At 52.6% G+C, this 15230-nt stretch overlaps 6 protein-coding genes across 6 annotated transcripts; 3 read left to right on the forward strand and 3 right to left on the reverse strand.

Annotated features, from left to right (window-relative positions):
- Window positions 1-15: 15 nt before the first annotated feature.
- B0H65DRAFT_116788 (pali-domain-containing protein) lies at window positions 16-1195 on the reverse strand. Its single transcript, XM_062820665.1, has 2 exons — window positions 833-1195; window positions 16-772 (listed from the first exon to the last, which is right to left on the reverse strand). The coding sequence occupies exons 1-2, from the start codon at window positions 1030-1032 to the stop codon at window positions 277-279; spliced, it is 696 nt and encodes a 231-aa protein (XP_062684693.1). The 5' UTR covers window positions 1033-1195; the 3' UTR covers window positions 16-276.
- Window positions 1196-2893: 1698 nt separating this feature from the next.
- B0H65DRAFT_419960 (uncharacterized protein) lies at window positions 2894-3810 on the forward strand (the record flags this gene model as incomplete). Its single annotated transcript, XM_062824247.1, has 2 exons — window positions 2894-2986; window positions 3046-3810. Coding segments are annotated over 2 exons (858 nt in total), but the record flags the coding sequence as incomplete, so codon positions are not given.
- A 206-nt stretch (window positions 3811-4016) lies between these two features.
- Window positions 4017-6240, forward strand: B0H65DRAFT_116801 (uncharacterized protein). The gene is made up of 3 exons (XM_062820666.1): window positions 4017-4412; window positions 4472-4817; window positions 4879-6240. The coding sequence occupies exons 1-3, from the start codon at window positions 4223-4225 to the stop codon at window positions 6023-6025; spliced, it is 1683 nt and encodes a 560-aa protein (XP_062684695.1). The 5' UTR covers window positions 4017-4222; the 3' UTR covers window positions 6026-6240.
- Window positions 6241-6498: 258 nt separating this feature from the next.
- B0H65DRAFT_546444 (uncharacterized protein) lies at window positions 6499-7146 on the reverse strand (the record flags this gene model as incomplete). The annotated part of the gene is made up of 3 exons (XM_062829445.1): window positions 6499-6648; window positions 6826-6965; window positions 7119-7146. 3 exons carry the CDS (start codon window positions 7144-7146, stop codon window positions 6499-6501), a joined length of 318 nt encoding a protein of 105 aa, XP_062684696.1.
- Window positions 7147-7619: 473 nt separating this feature from the next.
- On the forward strand, window positions 7620-11185 carry B0H65DRAFT_116858 (secretory pathway protein Sec39-domain-containing protein). Its single transcript, XM_062820667.1, has 2 exons — window positions 7620-9554; window positions 9609-11185. The coding sequence occupies exons 1-2, from the start codon at window positions 7834-7836 to the stop codon at window positions 11023-11025; spliced, it is 3138 nt and encodes a 1045-aa protein (XP_062684697.1). The 5' UTR covers window positions 7620-7833; the 3' UTR covers window positions 11026-11185.
- Window positions 11186-12523: 1338 nt separating this feature from the next.
- Window positions 12524-15184, reverse strand: B0H65DRAFT_116881 (uncharacterized protein). The gene is made up of 2 exons (XM_062820668.1): window positions 14483-15184; window positions 12524-14421 (listed from the first exon to the last, which is right to left on the reverse strand). Exons 1-2 carry the CDS (start codon window positions 14997-14999, stop codon window positions 12686-12688), a joined length of 2253 nt encoding a protein of 750 aa, XP_062684698.1. The 5' UTR covers window positions 15000-15184; the 3' UTR covers window positions 12524-12685.
- Between the last annotated feature and the right edge of the window lie 46 nt (window positions 15185-15230).

Here is a 15230-nt window from a genome sequence, read left to right on the forward strand (position 1 = left end):
ACATAAGACGCAAGATAAGAAGAATTATGGTTCATCATTATTTCATTAACATATTACAATCGAACGCTAAACCGCCGTTGAAGTAAATGACAAAAGAACGCTCTGAAGCTTGGTATCATTCCACATCACAAATCGTATCCTTCCCTGAAATCATCCATAACACAATCGTGGTATCACAAGTTTGCCCATTACTGGGTTTTCATCTCCTCTTTTTCTGCTGAAAACATCAAACACCGGTCTTCTGAACTATCGTTCATCTCAGTCACAATCAGTGACTTAGAACCACCTCCTGCGGCGAGGAGGAGCAGCGGCAACCCCGTAGTCGTTCTTAGGCTCGAGGTCCCTGTTCCTCCTCTTGTGGATTCTAGCCGAGCAGCAGGTGATGAAGAGGATGATCATGCCCAACAGCGAGCAGATGGCGGCAGCCAGGGTGGTCCAGGCGGCGGAGCCCCAGTGCGCGCGAGAGACGGTGGGGGCGTCGTTGATCCTCGACTTGATGATGCTGAAGGTGACAAAGTCCAAGATCATGATAACGACAGTGACGATGAAAGCCAGAGCAGCGACCAGCGAGGCGAGGAAAGAGCCGACAAGGCCGGCGCCGAGGGCGAGGAGGAAGGCGATGAAGTTGAGACCGCAGGCAATGGGGTGCAGGATCATCGCCTTGGTGAGCGCCTTGGTGGTGTTCTCGGCATAGTTGGAGAAAGAGATGCCCTCGATCGTGCGCATCACGTTGGTGGGGTTGTAGCCGACGTGGGAGGAAGAGCAGGAGTCACTGTTTAGAAATTAGTATGCGCAAATCTAAGTATTGCGTTCTAAGTGAAGGGTAACTCACGGGCCATCGGCAACCTCACACCAGCCAAAGGTACCAAAGGTTACCCTCTTGATAGGGCCCATGTAAGGTCTTCCGAGATCGACCTTCATGATCGAGATGTCATTGATGACAGGGGCAGAAATGCAGGTGACGATGAGCAGCACCGTTGCTGCTAGCAGCAGGAATGTGCCGAAGTGGTGGAAGAAGCCTGTCCTCGCCATTGTGATGGTGTAGTTGAGTTGTTATGATTAAGGTGGAAGCCGGGCAAGTTGAAGCCGCTGGTGTGTATCGTCCTCCGCGTATAGAGACAAGTCGAAGATGTGTGCTGGTATGTAAATCACAGGAAGGGAGAGAGTTCAAGTGGATGGCAGTGGATGACCAAGGCTGATATAAAGAAGCTTCTGTTGGACTGGTATCTTGAATGGACGCTGCCAATGACAACCAATCATGGACGGAAGTGCCTGTGATGGTGTCTAATATGTTTCCGGTTCTTGGCGTGATGCCATCCCTCATGGGAAGCAGCCCTGCGACGTCATTCTAAGCCTCCAATGTCCCTTCCTGCTCGAAACATAGTGCTCCCTTCACTCAGTGCAAGGCACCCAGAATGGCCTGCCCTGCGGCCCAGCCCTCAGCCAGCAGACTTGGCATCTTGTCTTCAGTGGCTGGCTCCCTTGGCAACTTTGTTCCATGTCTTTGTTCCATGGGTATCGGCTGTGACGGCCCCGAAGGTCTGCTGCCCTGGCTGTGTAAGCGGTCCAGGCATAACCTGCTGTGTATGTGTGACCTTGGAGGTGAGAGGTCCTCAAATGTGGTGGTGTCGCCAAGCCTGTTTCACCCCGGCAGTGCTCTGGCGGGAGTGACGTAAGTCTTGTAAGGGGATCAACATCCCGATCCTAGGCTCGGAGTGCCGTTGCCGGGTAACCTTGAAACTTCAGGGTAGCCAAGGAGAAAGCTGAGGAAGTCCTCTCTGTTGATTGGGGGATGAATATTCCGTCGCAGCGGAGGTGGGGCTTGACGTTTTGTTTTGAGGGACCATTGTCGAAATCGAAAATCTTCGTTCAGGGCAGTCGTTATGATCGGAATGATGGTGATGACGGACATTCGCTGAATAGTTGAACCTGAGAAGACTGCGGTGAGCCATGGCGGCGCACCTTCTCCATGTTTGTCGCATTCTCTCTTGCAAACATTTGGGCTTTCAGAGTCTGTCCCTCCTTTGGTTGGTTATGTCTTTCTTCTCGGGGATGCCTTGTTGACCTGAGACGGGAGTGGTGGAAGAGACACCGTCGATCGTTAGTCGCCCGTGCTGCTGTCTTTAACTTTCCGATAGCACATCTTGTGTGACCTGCGATTCCATGTCAACAGACGTATGAGTTTCAGAAGAGCCAGCTCCTCCAGTCACATATCAAAAAGGCACAACATGATGTTAGGAATACCACCAAAATAACTTGTGGAGACGAGTGTTCATCTGTTCCCGAGTGAAGCGCGGCACCCCATGATTCCCGTCGCCACTTTCAGGGCTAGGAACGCAACATGGCCGCCACGTGCTTGCGGGCGGAGGCAGACCAGTTCCCCAGATTGCGCATCGAATATCGATATCCGATGGAATGCCCGAAAGGGTTTGGCAACGCTGTTGTAATCAAATGGGCAGAATCAGTTGAAAATGAGAAAAATAACCTGGAAGCCAGTGATGGTGCGTGACGGAAATGGACCGCAGCCTGCGATTTCCTCAGAGGAGTCCTTCAAGCGGCAAGCCAGGTGGGGTCAAAGGGTGATGCTTAGTTACAGTAAACCCTAACCCTGCTTTTATTCCGACCTCAACTAGGAGGACGACAACATTCCAGTTCGTCATCGTTGCATGCGCCGATTTGATTGCTGAAAATTGAAATGTGGTCGGCGTCCAACATGGACTCCTCAAATCCGTATCACTACGAGGTTCGCTGTTCTTGAAGAAACCTCTCTTTACGATGTCGAAACAAAGCCACCTGGAAAGAACCGCAAAGGAACCCCGTGGTGAGGTTGTTGTTCACCCAAAATTTTCGAGAAAGAGGTTGGATAGCTGCACCGTAACTGACATTCGTGTAGGCACTGCATACCGTGATCATCAAACACGTCAACCAAATCAATGACTCTATTAGGGTGTTCCGGTTAGCGATCCCCAACCAGAAGACAATCCAAGTAAGCATCACTTAAGCTTAGGATGGATCACCTTCACAGAGTGCTGACTCATGACCCAGTTCTCTGCGGGACAATGGCTCGATGTCTATGTTCCTACCGTGCCCAAGGCTGGAGGTTTTACGGTAACCTCTGCGCCTTCAGTTGCAGTTGCGCAACAGGGGCCAGATGGTCAGGTACCACAGGCCTATCTTGAACTGGCTATCCAGAAGTCGCCAGATAATCCACCAGCAGCTTGGCTCTGGCAGCCTGTCCCGTCAATCATGAATGCTGAAGTCAAGGTCCGCGTTGGAGGCAGCTTTGTCTGGCCGCCGGCCGGTATCGACGTCTCGTCACTCCGCAAGGTTGTGCTTGTGGCTGGTGGTGTCGGCATCAACCCCTTGATAAGTATCCTCACCGCCATTGCGGATGACAGGAAGCATGGGAGGCTTCCTGAGAGCTGTGAAGTGACGATGCTTTATTCGATGAAGGACCCCGGGCCACCGAGAGATGTAAAGAAAATGCTGTTTCTGGAGAGGATTACCTGGCTCTTTGCAAAAGGGGTGGTTCGGGGCACGTTTCGGTTGTTTCTTACACGACCATTTGAAAGGAATACTGTGCCCAATATGGAGGATGGCATGGTGAACTGCCATGGTTTTGGAGTGAAGTTCGCCAGCAGAAGGATATCACTAGCCGATCTTGCATCAGCTATTGGGCATGACAAAGACTCAGCAGTGGTATACGTATGCGGTGTTCCTGCCATGACTGATGAAATGGTTGAGAAATTGGTCTCCAATGATGGGCTGGGCATGGAGCGCGACAGAGTCTTGTTCGAGAAGTGGTGGTGAAGGCTCTCATGGAGAAAACTGAACGAGGTAAACGGAGATAACGTGATACCAAACGAAAACCTTCAATCCGGGCTCGGGACCGAATTCCAACCTCCACTTTCAGGTGAATTAGGATTCGAGGTTGACGTGGGCGCGCGTTGCCCCAATGCACCTTCCCATTCCCAAACCTTTACTCACCCCGCGCCTGGAATCGATCGTGAATGGATTTTTTTTTCGACGAGTGCAGAAAGCAACCATCCAAAGGTCGAGAGATCAATTACGCTCTCGACAGCGCATCGAGGCCGATATCCTTCTGCGTGCGCCAGACAAGGCACCTTCACGCCAACAAGACATGTCTGTCTAAAGTATATCTTGCGCTCCGCACTCGGCCCCTACGAAGCGATCACCTACTCTACATTCATCACCTTTTACGATGCCGTGCCTCCGTGGAATTGAGATTTCTCTCTCGACCGAACCATCCGATGAGCGTATCCCCGAGTTCCCGCATCCCGAGGGCTCATCTGCCCGCTTGATCAGTTCTCATGGCGGTTCAACAAAGCAGGAATCCATATCGACACGCAAAGCTGGCCCCACGATCGCGACGTATATACCATCCGTGCCAGGTACTACATCTTCTTCCGATTCGTCTCGTTCAGCATGTTAACTATTCGTACGTTAATAGGCCACTGTTTCGGGATCAAGTACAACATCAACGTTGTCCCCCCCTTGCCTTGCAAACATGTCGTTTTCAAACTGTTCTTGAACGGCCGAACGATCACCACATGGGGCATCGACCCAACCGAGCGACAGCATGGCACCATTGTCAAGTCACTGTGGGCACCTGGCCCAAGCTACAATGGACAAGCAGGCCTCGAGTGTCGCAATTTCGTCTTTCTTCCAGGTCAAGAAACCAGATCCCCTGCTGAAGACGGTGGCCTGATCGAAGTCAAGGTTTTTCGAGCACAAGACAGAAAAGCTCGGGCACCGAAAGTGGAGGACTTTCACCCCCAGAAGAACTATGGCATCGCGTAGGTGACTACTACAGCATGGAAATCATATCGCATGGTGGAAGGCTGACGAATGTCATAGTTCCCCCAGTATCGGCCTTATGGACCAACCTCAGCATGCCTGCTTCTATTTTTGGCATCTCCTCGATGCTAAGGACTCGCCCTTTGCAACATTCAGGTTCCACTACCGCTCGTGGGATAGCCTTGAGCAGCTGAACCTGATACCCCCGAGGGAGTTTGAGTTTGTACGATCCATCTCTACCAACGCACTAAGCCGCAGCACGACGATGGAGTTTACCGAAGGCATGCTGCGCCAAGTGGACGATAGTCAAGCGACACTGGTCACGAACGATGACCATGGTGACGAGGAGTCAATCTTTGAAGGAAGCAGGACCCACGGTGACAGAAGAGACCAGCCAAACTACTCCCTCGGAAGCCCTCCGATAGTGTTCCCTCTATCCTCGCTCTCAGAAAACATCCCTCAGCCAAGCAAAGCACTCCGAGATGCTTATCGCGACTCGTATCTCCAGCGACCCTTACCAGAACTCCCACACGAAGAGCCGAGCGTCGTATCACGGCCTTCTTCCACATCATCTGCCGTGTCTGGTTGCCCATCTCTGACCCCTTCACTCAAGAAACTCGTCGACGATGGAGCCTTTGACGATGATGATGCTTTTGAGATTGGCGTAGCGCGGACCGTTCCACACTGTAAACCAAACTCCTCCGGCACCCCGGACAAAAAGAACCCAAGGTCGGAGACACTCGAGGACTTTTCCATGTCAGACTACGCCGCATCGCCAGCGTCAACCAGTGAATATTATCCAAACAAGGCCTTATCACCTGGCCGGTACCTACCAACAACCGGCAGCAGTTACGATCTCGGCCTTGAATGTTTCACCCTCACCCCGCAAAAGGAAGATGTTGCTCCAGCTTCTCAGACAGAGTCGGGTCGAAAAGTGTCAACGCAAGCTCTGCCTCCCTGCTACAGGTCTGAGCAAGACCTGTCCCGGGTTACGAGACTCAGATTGTCGGAAGCGGAGTGGATGAGCCGAACACCTTCGCCTGCTGAAAGGGAACAGGCGAATATCGCAAGACGTTTATGGAGCCCTCCTCCTAGCACCTCGGCACGCACTGGCCGGTTTTTGGGTTTCCGGAAGAAGTCTTCGGAGAGCTCGGAGAGTCTCGAGAAGGAGGAAGTCCGCTCAGGAATCGTGGGCAACTGGATTTGAGTCTGTCATGTCTATGATTCCTAGCTTGATTCCGAAGCTATCTGGGCTTTATCATTCATCATTCCAAGGGAAGTTAAGGTTGGGAAAGGAGTTATAGGGTGCGCATTACCTCTATCTATACCCCAGAGTTGTTCTCTTTCCATCGGTACTTTCAAAGAGGCTCGCATTTCAGCCGTATAGTGTAGGAGTTAATCGGGATACAGGGGAATTATACTCAACCGAGCGCAATTATCATGGTAGTGGGTTGATGTTCCAGCAATAACTTGGAGCACTAAGATCTGACATCAGCAAAACCACACTTTTCATCATTGCCTTGATCTTCCAATCTCCCAGCAACTGTCACATCTAGGACTCGATATGAAGGGCGTCTAAAAGTTGGTTCTGTTTTCCGTCCGGCTCGCTCGTGCGGTGCCGTGCTGTTGTAATAGTTCTAGTGCCGTATCCCTAGCAGTATGTACGTATCATCATCACCATTATTTCGATCCCAACACCGCCCTGGAATCCTCCTCCTTGCCCAAGATTCCCAAGTTCCGTATCTGTCCGGCCGTCGGTGGGTTGGCCTTGTATCCGCCTTCTGCTTCGGCTTTTCTGTAGGCGGCTTGGAGGGCTTGGACTCTGGCGGCCTGTTATGAAGGGGGAAAAATGATATCATTATTGTTAGTGATAAAAGGCCCAGCTGAGTAACGTATGTATGTTCGTTATGTGACGTGGATCTTGATGCCTCCTCTGCGTGGAGCATAGTATCGTTCGTGGGTTTATTTTGAGACGTTGATGATTCGGGGTAAGGTAACTGTACGGACCTCCTTCTTGTGGTGCAAGCACTCGTAGTAATCCTCCAGCATCGGCGCGCACTTCTTCTTGCCCGACGAGTCCTCCTCGTTGCTGTTGATCACGTAGCAGGCGAGCACTTCTTGCCAAAAGGGAAAGCACCGGGATGGACCTGGTAGTTGTCAAGCAATGATCAATTAGCACTTAGATTCACAACGAACGGGTGCAAGTCGTATAGGTTTGGCGACAAAGCGGTTCAATTGCGCGCCATCCATATTCGCCTGTCTTCATGAATTGATAGCATTGGGAATAATCAATAACATACCCCCGTTCATGCCATAGCCGGACGACATAGCGGGCTGTCTGTATTCGCTGCTACGAGCGCGGTCGGTTCGGCGGGTTGTAAATTGCGGGGGAGGGACCTGAGTCGTGACTCGCGTGAAAGTGGATGAGCTTCGGTCGTGATGCGGGTCTCTCGCGCGGGTCTCTTCTCCTCGACGACGGCGACGACGGCGACGTGAGGTTGAACTGCTCGGTCGAATGCGATCCACCACTGCAAGCTCCAGTTCAAGATGTGGCTGGTATCGCTGGTTTACCGTGTGATTTTGGAAGTGGTAAGCCACACGTCTATGACATGAGTGTACGAAAAGCCACAGTTGTCCCCCAGATTTCGCAGAGGGGCCGCTAGCTTTGGCGGGAGCTTTCAAGGACCAGGGTTTTAGCTGGGACTTTGAGGTTCCCAACTGGAGTCTTGCTGTTGGCGGCAGGCACAGGCGGGGGCCCGCTAGAAAGTCCAGGGTTGTCACTGCAAGTGGAAGCTGTGACGGGGAGCTGTTGCGCAGGCGCTGCTGGCAATGTGTTCATCAATGTTCCAGAATCCACACTCTTGACACTTATCCCACTCTCCGTATCGCGACACATTCATGTTAACGAACATCTGACGACACCACCATTACAGTAACCATTCAGAGGCACCGCTAGCCATGAATTCGGAAGGCAGCCCATCGACCAATTGACCAACACACGAAAACTCCTCGACAATGGCCGTCTTCCTCTCCCCCCCTAAGCTCGTGCTGCTCGCCGTGCACCTTGCTGTCAAGGCCGATATCGATAGCTTGGCCTCCCTCGCCGCCCACCATGGCTCCGTTCTTCGCAAAGAACTACTCCTACGCATCCTGCTCACATACCTTCCCGAGACTCTACGATCGAGCGACTACGTCACCCTAATCGAACACATTGAGCGTGGAGACTTTTCCGAATCGCAACTTGATTCCACCGATAACGAGCAGAAGCATGAAATCGACATTTCTCCCGTCGAGTCGCTTACCGAAGAGGAGGCCATCAAGAAGGTCAAGAAGCTTCGACTGCTACCCCTGTCCTCTCCCGAGGCCGCTCCATCCACAGCAGAAGTCGCCGCCGACGATACAACATCGCTATTCCTCTTGCGCAGGTCCTACAAGGTGGACGAAGAAGCTGGTTTGCTAACTGAGCTACCGGCTCTGTTGACGCCGTTCTTGGATCACTCCCCCGCAATCAGGTGGCTTCTGGTCTCGACGATACTGCCGCTCCTGCGGCGCAACTGCGAATATTACCCTAACGAACCGATTCCGTACACGCTGGCGGCATTCCAGAGGTTGCCTGACAGGACGATAGCGAACTTGTTGTTGTCGCAGACGGGCGCTCGCGAGGAGGATTATGGACAGATCGGACGGGATCTGAAGGGCATGATCGCGCCTTGGATGCTGGATAAGAAGCGCTGGAATAACAGGGGTCAGAAATCTGGCTCTGCTGAGGACTCGACGCCTAGAGGTACCGACACGGATGAGGATCCTTGTCCGGGATGGAATCAGGTGTTGCGTTGGCTTACGTCGAATGCCTCGAAAAGCTGGAGGGTGGCTGCCAATGCATTTGACCAGTGGGAGGGCCCTCAGTCGGTGGATTTAGGTGGAATTTTGGGAGGAGACGAAAACCAACTAAATGACGAGCAGCGGCGTCATCTCGATTGGACGTACGCCCAAGCTGCTCTGGCATCTACATATCTGATCTCGGATGCATCAGTTGAAGCATTGGAAGGGGCTTATGCGATTCTTAACAGGGCTGTCGTCATCACCAACCAGGACCCTCTTCCGCCACTACAAAATGCGGTGGGCTTGTTAGCACCACTCGCCGAGCAAGTTGATGGCATTGTGGCCTCGCCAAAGAACGCGACATATTTGCGCAATGATCTCTTGGAGTCGTCAAATGTCCTTACGTGGCCAACCGAGACGTCAACGGCTTTCTGCCAAGCCCTGATAATAAGTGCTTTCATTCTCACCAGAGCTGGGTCTCCATGCACCCTTAGGAGGGTGGGTGAGCTCGCACTGCTGCAGGATGAGCGGGAGCAAAAGGCGGAAGCCCTCAAGCTTATTCATGCTCTAGCTAACCAGGGACCGAAGACGGACGACAAGTTCTGGATGAAATCCAGAGACGAGATACTTTGGCTTCGTGACTGGGGTGCTGAAGATGCCTGGGGCGCCACCGACTCGAGGCCCAAAGGCATTTTCAGCCAGCTTAAGAAGGATTTTTTGGAGGTTGAGTTTCTGAAGGCCTTGCTCACCAACACCCGTTACGCTCTGGCAAAATCGATTTACGAAGACTCGGTAGAACGGCCATTGGACGAAAAGGTGCTGAAAGATGCCGTTTTCTCCACAGCCATGACTGCTTACGACAATGCCTCCAATCCCAACCGCACAAGGGGTGGGCTGAAGAAGTGTGATGATATGTGAGTCTGCCAGTGTCCGTGATGTTGTACGAATCATACTAACTCTAGGAACAGCATCAAGGCATTCCCCAACACGATCTCGAAATCCGATCCCGTTAGCCAAAAGATCGAGGCCCTTCTCCAAGCCACACATGCCCTCAGCGAGTTCCGCCTAGTACTGAAACAAGGCGAACCCTTCACACCAGTCGTTCTACGAGTCCACGCCGACCCCATCTCCATCATCGACAGAATCCTCGAACAGAACCCCAAGAGCTACACACGGCTTCACGACCTCCTTGATCTCGGAACCCGCATGGTCAAAGCCGGACTAACAGCCACCACCAAAACCCCAGCATCAAAACAACACCACAGCAGCTACACCGCCGCAACCCTCTCTCCCGACGAGGAAGCAAAGCAGCGACTAACAGCCGAGCGCCGTATAATCGCCATGTGCATCGACGCGGCCCTAACCGAAGACGACTTCGAGACCGCCTACTCCTACATCCTCAACCGGCTCTCCTCCCCACCATCCTCCATGAACAAATCCTCTACCCCCTCATCAGTCGTCATAGAAGACGACTACTCCTGGAAAGCCGCCCTTCAAGCCGGCAAGTACCGACGCACCAGCCGCACCGTGCGGCCCACCCACCTCGGCACCAACGCCTCCGCCAACCCGGAGATCCGCCACCTCGAGCAGCGCATCGAGTGTCTCTCCACGGCATTACGCATCGCCCCCACGCCCACACTACAAGAGATCCTCAACGCGTACCGAAGAGCGGAAGAGGAACTTGATTCCGCGCTGAAAGCTGAAGAAGAAGCTGAAGACGCGTGGGATGCGGCTGGGGACTCGATACATGGTTATGGTCATGGTGGGCACCGGGTGCCAGGGGCGTTTGGGACACCACCTGGTAGAAAATCTACCGTTACTGGTATTGGGGGAGGATCAAGCGCCGCAGCTGCAGCAGCCCGCTCATCTAACTCAGCCTCTCGTCCCCAGCTGAAACAAAAACAAACAGAAGAAGCACCAATGTCCCTCTTCGACCTCTCCCGCGCCTCCGTCCTCTCCGCGCAAAAGAACCTCTCCGCTCTCTCTTCTCTCCAGCGCGTCGCCGGCGGACTCGGTGGTCATCTGGGTGGTGTAGCTGGTGGATTGAGCGGTAGTGTAGGTGGTCTGGTTGGTGGGTTCACCTCCTCCTCTAATACTACAAATGCAAGAAATAGCATTAGCAGTGACCGTGACCGTGACCGGGATATGAGGCCGGGTAGTAGAGGTAGCGCTTCTACTGCTGGTGGTGGGATGATGGCAAGCAGCTTTTATAGCGACGGAGGAGACGACGGTAATGGGAGTGGGAATGGAAATAATGGACATGGGAGAGTAAGAAAGAGGGATCAACTAAGGGAGGCGGCCATGGGAACGCTGGTGTCGGGCGTGGGGTGGTTGGTTGGTGCTCCTGCGCCGGCACAGGGGACGGGAGGGAATGGCAATGAATAGCGGTTCGACGACGACGCACAGGGAAGATTAAATGTTAGGAGTGAGTGAGTGGGTTAGTGGGTAGTGGGCGCAAACCTCAAGGCGAGGATTGCTCCTCCTTGGTTTCTGGATAGGGGTTGGTTGGTTTGCATGATTTGTTTTAGCGTTTCGTTTGATTACTGTAGAAAGAAGAGGGTAATGATAAATGGAATAGTGTTAATCTGTCTGTTGTTTTGTCTAGTCGTCGTGCTCTGGTGTGGTTTGTGAAAGGTCCTGGCTGAGGGGGTCCGGGTTGAGTGGAGTGAGTGACTTGATGGGCTGGACTGAGGTGAGGTGAGGTGATGGTAGACTTAGACGACCTAGATGACTTCCACTCATCTCAGCTGCGAAATACTCTTGTTCGTTGGATTGTTAGACTAGAGGTCCTGACCCCATGTATGGCTTGCCAAAGAGGCGCTTCTAGCCCTGACGACTACCAACCATCTTTGATGCTACTAGAAGTCCAGTTTAATCTCCATGTAATAATATCTTTTTACTGTCTCGTTAAGAAATAGGCTTAAGACTACCTAGGTCACTTCCACTGAGCAATGAGCAAACTTCATCTTTTGATCTCTGTGTTTGATTGATTCATTGATTGCTTGATTGTGTTCCCCTTCTAGTCTAAACATATGATACGTAACCCTCCGTCCATCATCCCTTTTAAACAAGCCATTGTTACCCGGCCAGAAAAGACGCTTTCTAGAAATCTATGCAACCGTGAAAACCAACCTACTTATTTCATGGTAGTAGTGATTGTTGAACAAGAAAAACAAAAACCAATGCGAGCCGTATTGCTGTTGCCATATGTAGATAGTAGCTAGGCCTAGAAGAATGTATCGCTCTTCATTCCTTGTGGGAGTCTTGTTTCGCTAAGTTAGGAGCAGCTGGGACTCCCTGTCCCGGATGCTTCTGCCGTTGTCTTTCTATGGCATCGTGTTCCATGATCGCGCAAGCCTGACTGAAACGGGAATGGCTTTTTGCAGTGTGAACACAGAAGAAAGCCATACTTGGTAGCATTTTTCTGGGCAAAATCCGGATGTTTTCGGCATAGGTGTCGATTAAGGTCTGCATTACACCCAAATGCCTTTTTGCAGATCGAACATAGTACAACGTCATACTCGGTAGCGTTTTCGTAGACGAAATCCGGGTGTGATAAGTATAGATGTCGCTTTGACAACGATTCATCCATGAATGGTGTTTGGCAGACCGGGCATAAATGAAAGCCATACTTAATAGCATTTTCCTGGGCGAAACGCCTATGTGATATACATAGGTGTCGCTTAAGGTCTGAATTAAACCCGAACGCCTTTTTGCACATCGGACACAGAATAAAGTTATACTTGGTAGGATTTTCGTTGACGAAATCGGGGTGAAGTAAGCATAGATGTCCCTTTATCCGCCCTTCATCCGGGAATGGCTTTTGGCAGACCGGACATAAATGTATGTCATACTTGGTAGCATTTTTCTGGGCGAAATCACTATGCGATGTGCACAGATGTCGCTTCAACAACTTGTATGACAAGCCAGTTTGTGGACAAACCGGACAGTCAAATTTGCCGTCGTGGCGAATTCGTGGCGCGGGTGAAAAGGCATCTGAAGTTTGGTCGGTAGCATCGTTATGGGTAATCTCCCGAGTATGACTCTACTCTGACTCTGAGTCACCGTCCATGCCCAACAATGTCTTATCAAGATCGTCCAAATCTTCCTGGTCCTCGGCGTCCCGTTCACCATCGTCATTACCGTCGGCGTCATCCTCGACGTCATCACCTTCGCCTTCACCATCGCCTAGGCCAAGTAGCGCCTTGTCGTCATCATCCAAATCATCGACATCGTCCATGGGCGTATCGGCATCATTGGTATCGGCGGTATCCTGTCTCTGGATGCCGTTTGTCTTGCCGGTGCGAAGAATTACCGGCTTGTTGGCGGGCACATAAGCCCGACGATGGGCATTGCGCTCCATAATCTCGGCCTCGTCCTCGGTTTCTGCCGGATCGATGTCGTGCTTGGACGGCGAGCCCTCCCCGTCGCCTTCGTCACCATGGCCTTCACCATCGCCGTTGGCATCTCCATTAGTGAGCTTGGGCCGCTTGATCGGCCTGACAACGCCGAGGTCCGGATCATTGGACTCCTCCCACCGGCTGAGTCGGCGCTGGGCGCGCCTCAATGAGGCCGAGTACGAGGCGAACTCCTCTCCAAAGTCATCTTCCTCGTCTTTAAGCTGGCAAAGGCCAACGAAGCCTTTCTCGCGGAAGGGGTAATTCTCCCCGAATCCGGTGTAGTTCACGGCCCCTGCGAGGAGAGCCTGCTTGTTGTAGTTAACGGTCTCCTCATCCTCGCTATCGCTGAAATCAGCCCATTCCTTGGCTTTGTCGAGCCTGTTGACCACACGAATAATGGAGCCATCGACGCGACGTTGCTTACGGCTGCGATGGTGGCTTCGCCTAAGTCCTCGGTCGAGGATCCATTCAACGCGTTGAGATCTGTTACGCTCAACAGCAAGCTGATGCGCGGTTGGTGGACGAGGCTTCCGGTGCACAACACCTTCGAGCATCTGTCCACCAGCGGGTGACGAGCCTTCGAAGATCTGATACTTTAGGGAGTTGCCACCCCTACGGTTAGTAGTTTGTGGAAAAGCGGCAGGATGCCTACCGACCAAAGCCCTAGGCGGCGGAGTGGATCTGATGCTGTCCAGGTCGCTATCAACCTTGGAAGGCCTGATTCGGGGAAGGATGCCAGTTGTAGGACCAATCTCATCACCAGCAGGGAAGCCACGGCCTCTACCCCCTTTTCTAGTTTGGCTCTCGACCATGAACTGCTGATCTGCCTCAATGATCTTGGCTCGCATTTTTTGCTTGTCCAAGCCGAACTTGATTTCTTCGTCGGGGTCCTTATTTTCGGCTTCCTCTTCATCTTTCGTCATCTCTACCAGGTGCGGCACGCCCTGGTTTGCAACGTCAAGACCATAGTCGACACCTGCTCCGAAGGGATTCTCATCGCAGCCCTCCTCAGTGAAGTCGGACTCGAGGTAGAACCACATGAGCCATAGAAAGGCACGAGCGCGGCTGGTGCTGGAATAGTTGGTCTTCATGATCAAGTCATGGAACTCTCGGCCAGGGGGGAAATGCAGCTCGGCGATCTTGCTAGCCTGTTGGCAGATGACGAACAAGAGATTGACGGGGTTTGTCCTAGGTACGTGGGTGGCGCGTGCCTTGATTGCGTCGATAGAGTTAGGCTCATCCCTATCTTCGGCGCCTCCTTTGAGGATAGATTTTAGACGGGGAGCATCTTGTAGTTGCTTGTACGCGTGGGGGTCTTGCTGGGCCTGGAGCGACGGAATAGCATGGTATGTACGGAGTTGTGCACGCATTTCGGGAAAGACTGCAGAGGACATTGTTAGCAACAAAGAAGAGCAAGGCGGATATCCCTCGAGAAAACTTACAGTTGAGTGTTGTGTTCATACGACCAATGTTGACGAGGAGGCAGACCATGGCCATTCCTTTCGCGGCATCACGATCACTAAGCAGCTTGTCGCGAAGGACTTTTGATGTCTTGCTACTCCTGGACATTGTGTCGATGTAGAGATCGGCGAAGCACTGCTTGCCAATCTTGTCGGGTTCGTAGCTGTTGGTGAAAACCTTTTGCTCGTTGTCGAACACGGCCTTGAGGAAGTCGTACTGGATGTCTTTTCGCCAGAGCGGTTCTCCGTCCTCCTTTTTCAGATGCCTGATCTTTCCAATAACGTTGGTCCCTGATCCATCATCTCGGCCACGTCCTCGCTTCCCACGAGGCAGCCTGGACTCGCCTGGTTCGGGGGTGGCAGCCATGGTAGCGTCGTTGTCCTCAGTTACGCTGGCGGCAGTGTGAGAAGACTTCCCAGGTTGGTGGGCGGGGGAACTGGGAATGTCGACATCTGACAGTGCAGGAGAGGCAGCACGAGAGCTGGGTGAGGCGGCCATGGCTTTTTATTTAGCTGGGAGAGCACGGGTGGCTCTCGGGTCGCAGGTTGCTGTAATCGAAAATCGGTTTGCCCGTCGGAGCTATTCGGTCTGACCCTGCTGACGAATGCTGAAGTACGGCGGGTATGACGAAGGGGCTAGACAGCAAGCGCCCGGCGGAAATCGCAGTACACGCAGGTTTTGGTTGGTGATGGGCCGTTTGTGGTTTCCTTGGTGATGTGGCTGCAGAGT

Source organism: Neurospora tetraspora, assembly GCF_033439725.1.
Source record: "Neurospora tetraspora strain CBS 560.94 chromosome Unknown B0H65scaffold_2, whole genome shotgun sequence".
Classification (NCBI taxonomy): domain Eukaryota; kingdom Fungi; phylum Ascomycota; class Sordariomycetes; order Sordariales; family Sordariaceae; genus Neurospora; species Neurospora tetraspora.

What these genes read in the sequence shown, in the direction of transcription:
- B0H65DRAFT_116858 (XM_062820667.1), top strand. Translation starts at nt 7,834, where the DNA reads ATGGCCGTCTTCCTCTCCCCCCCTAAGCTCGTGCTGCTCGCCGTGCAC. An exon ending in CTGAAGAAGTGTGATGATAT is followed by an intron (nt 9,555 to 9,608) that starts GTGAGTCTGCCA and finishes CTCTAGGAACAG; the next exon opens with CATCAAGGCATTCCCCAACA.
- B0H65DRAFT_116788 (XM_062820665.1), bottom strand. Translation starts at nt 1,032, where the DNA reads ATGGCGAGGACAGGCTTCTTCCACCACTTCGGCACATTCCTGCTGCTA. An exon ending in TGTGAGGTTGCCGATGGCCC is followed by an intron (nt 773 to 832) that starts GTGAGTTACCCT and finishes ATTTCTAAACAG; the next exon opens with TGACTCCTGCTCTTCCTCCC.
- B0H65DRAFT_116881 (XM_062820668.1), bottom strand. Translation starts at nt 14,999, where the DNA reads ATGGCCGCCTCACCCAGCTCTCGTGCTGCCTCTCCTGCACTGTCAGAT. An exon ending in TATGAACACAACACTCAACT is followed by an intron (nt 14,422 to 14,482) that starts GTAAGTTTTCTC and finishes TGTCCTCTGCAG; the next exon opens with TCTTTCCCGAAATGCGTGCA.
- B0H65DRAFT_116801 (XM_062820666.1), top strand. Translation starts at nt 4,223, where the DNA reads ATGCCGTGCCTCCGTGGAATTGAGATTTCTCTCTCGACCGAACCATCC. An exon ending in GTATATACCATCCGTGCCAG is followed by an intron (nt 4,413 to 4,471) that starts GTACTACATCTT and finishes GTACGTTAATAG; the next exon opens with GCCACTGTTTCGGGATCAAG. An exon ending in CAGAAGAACTATGGCATCGC is followed by an intron (nt 4,818 to 4,878) that starts GTAGGTGACTAC and finishes CGAATGTCATAG; the next exon opens with TTCCCCCAGTATCGGCCTTA.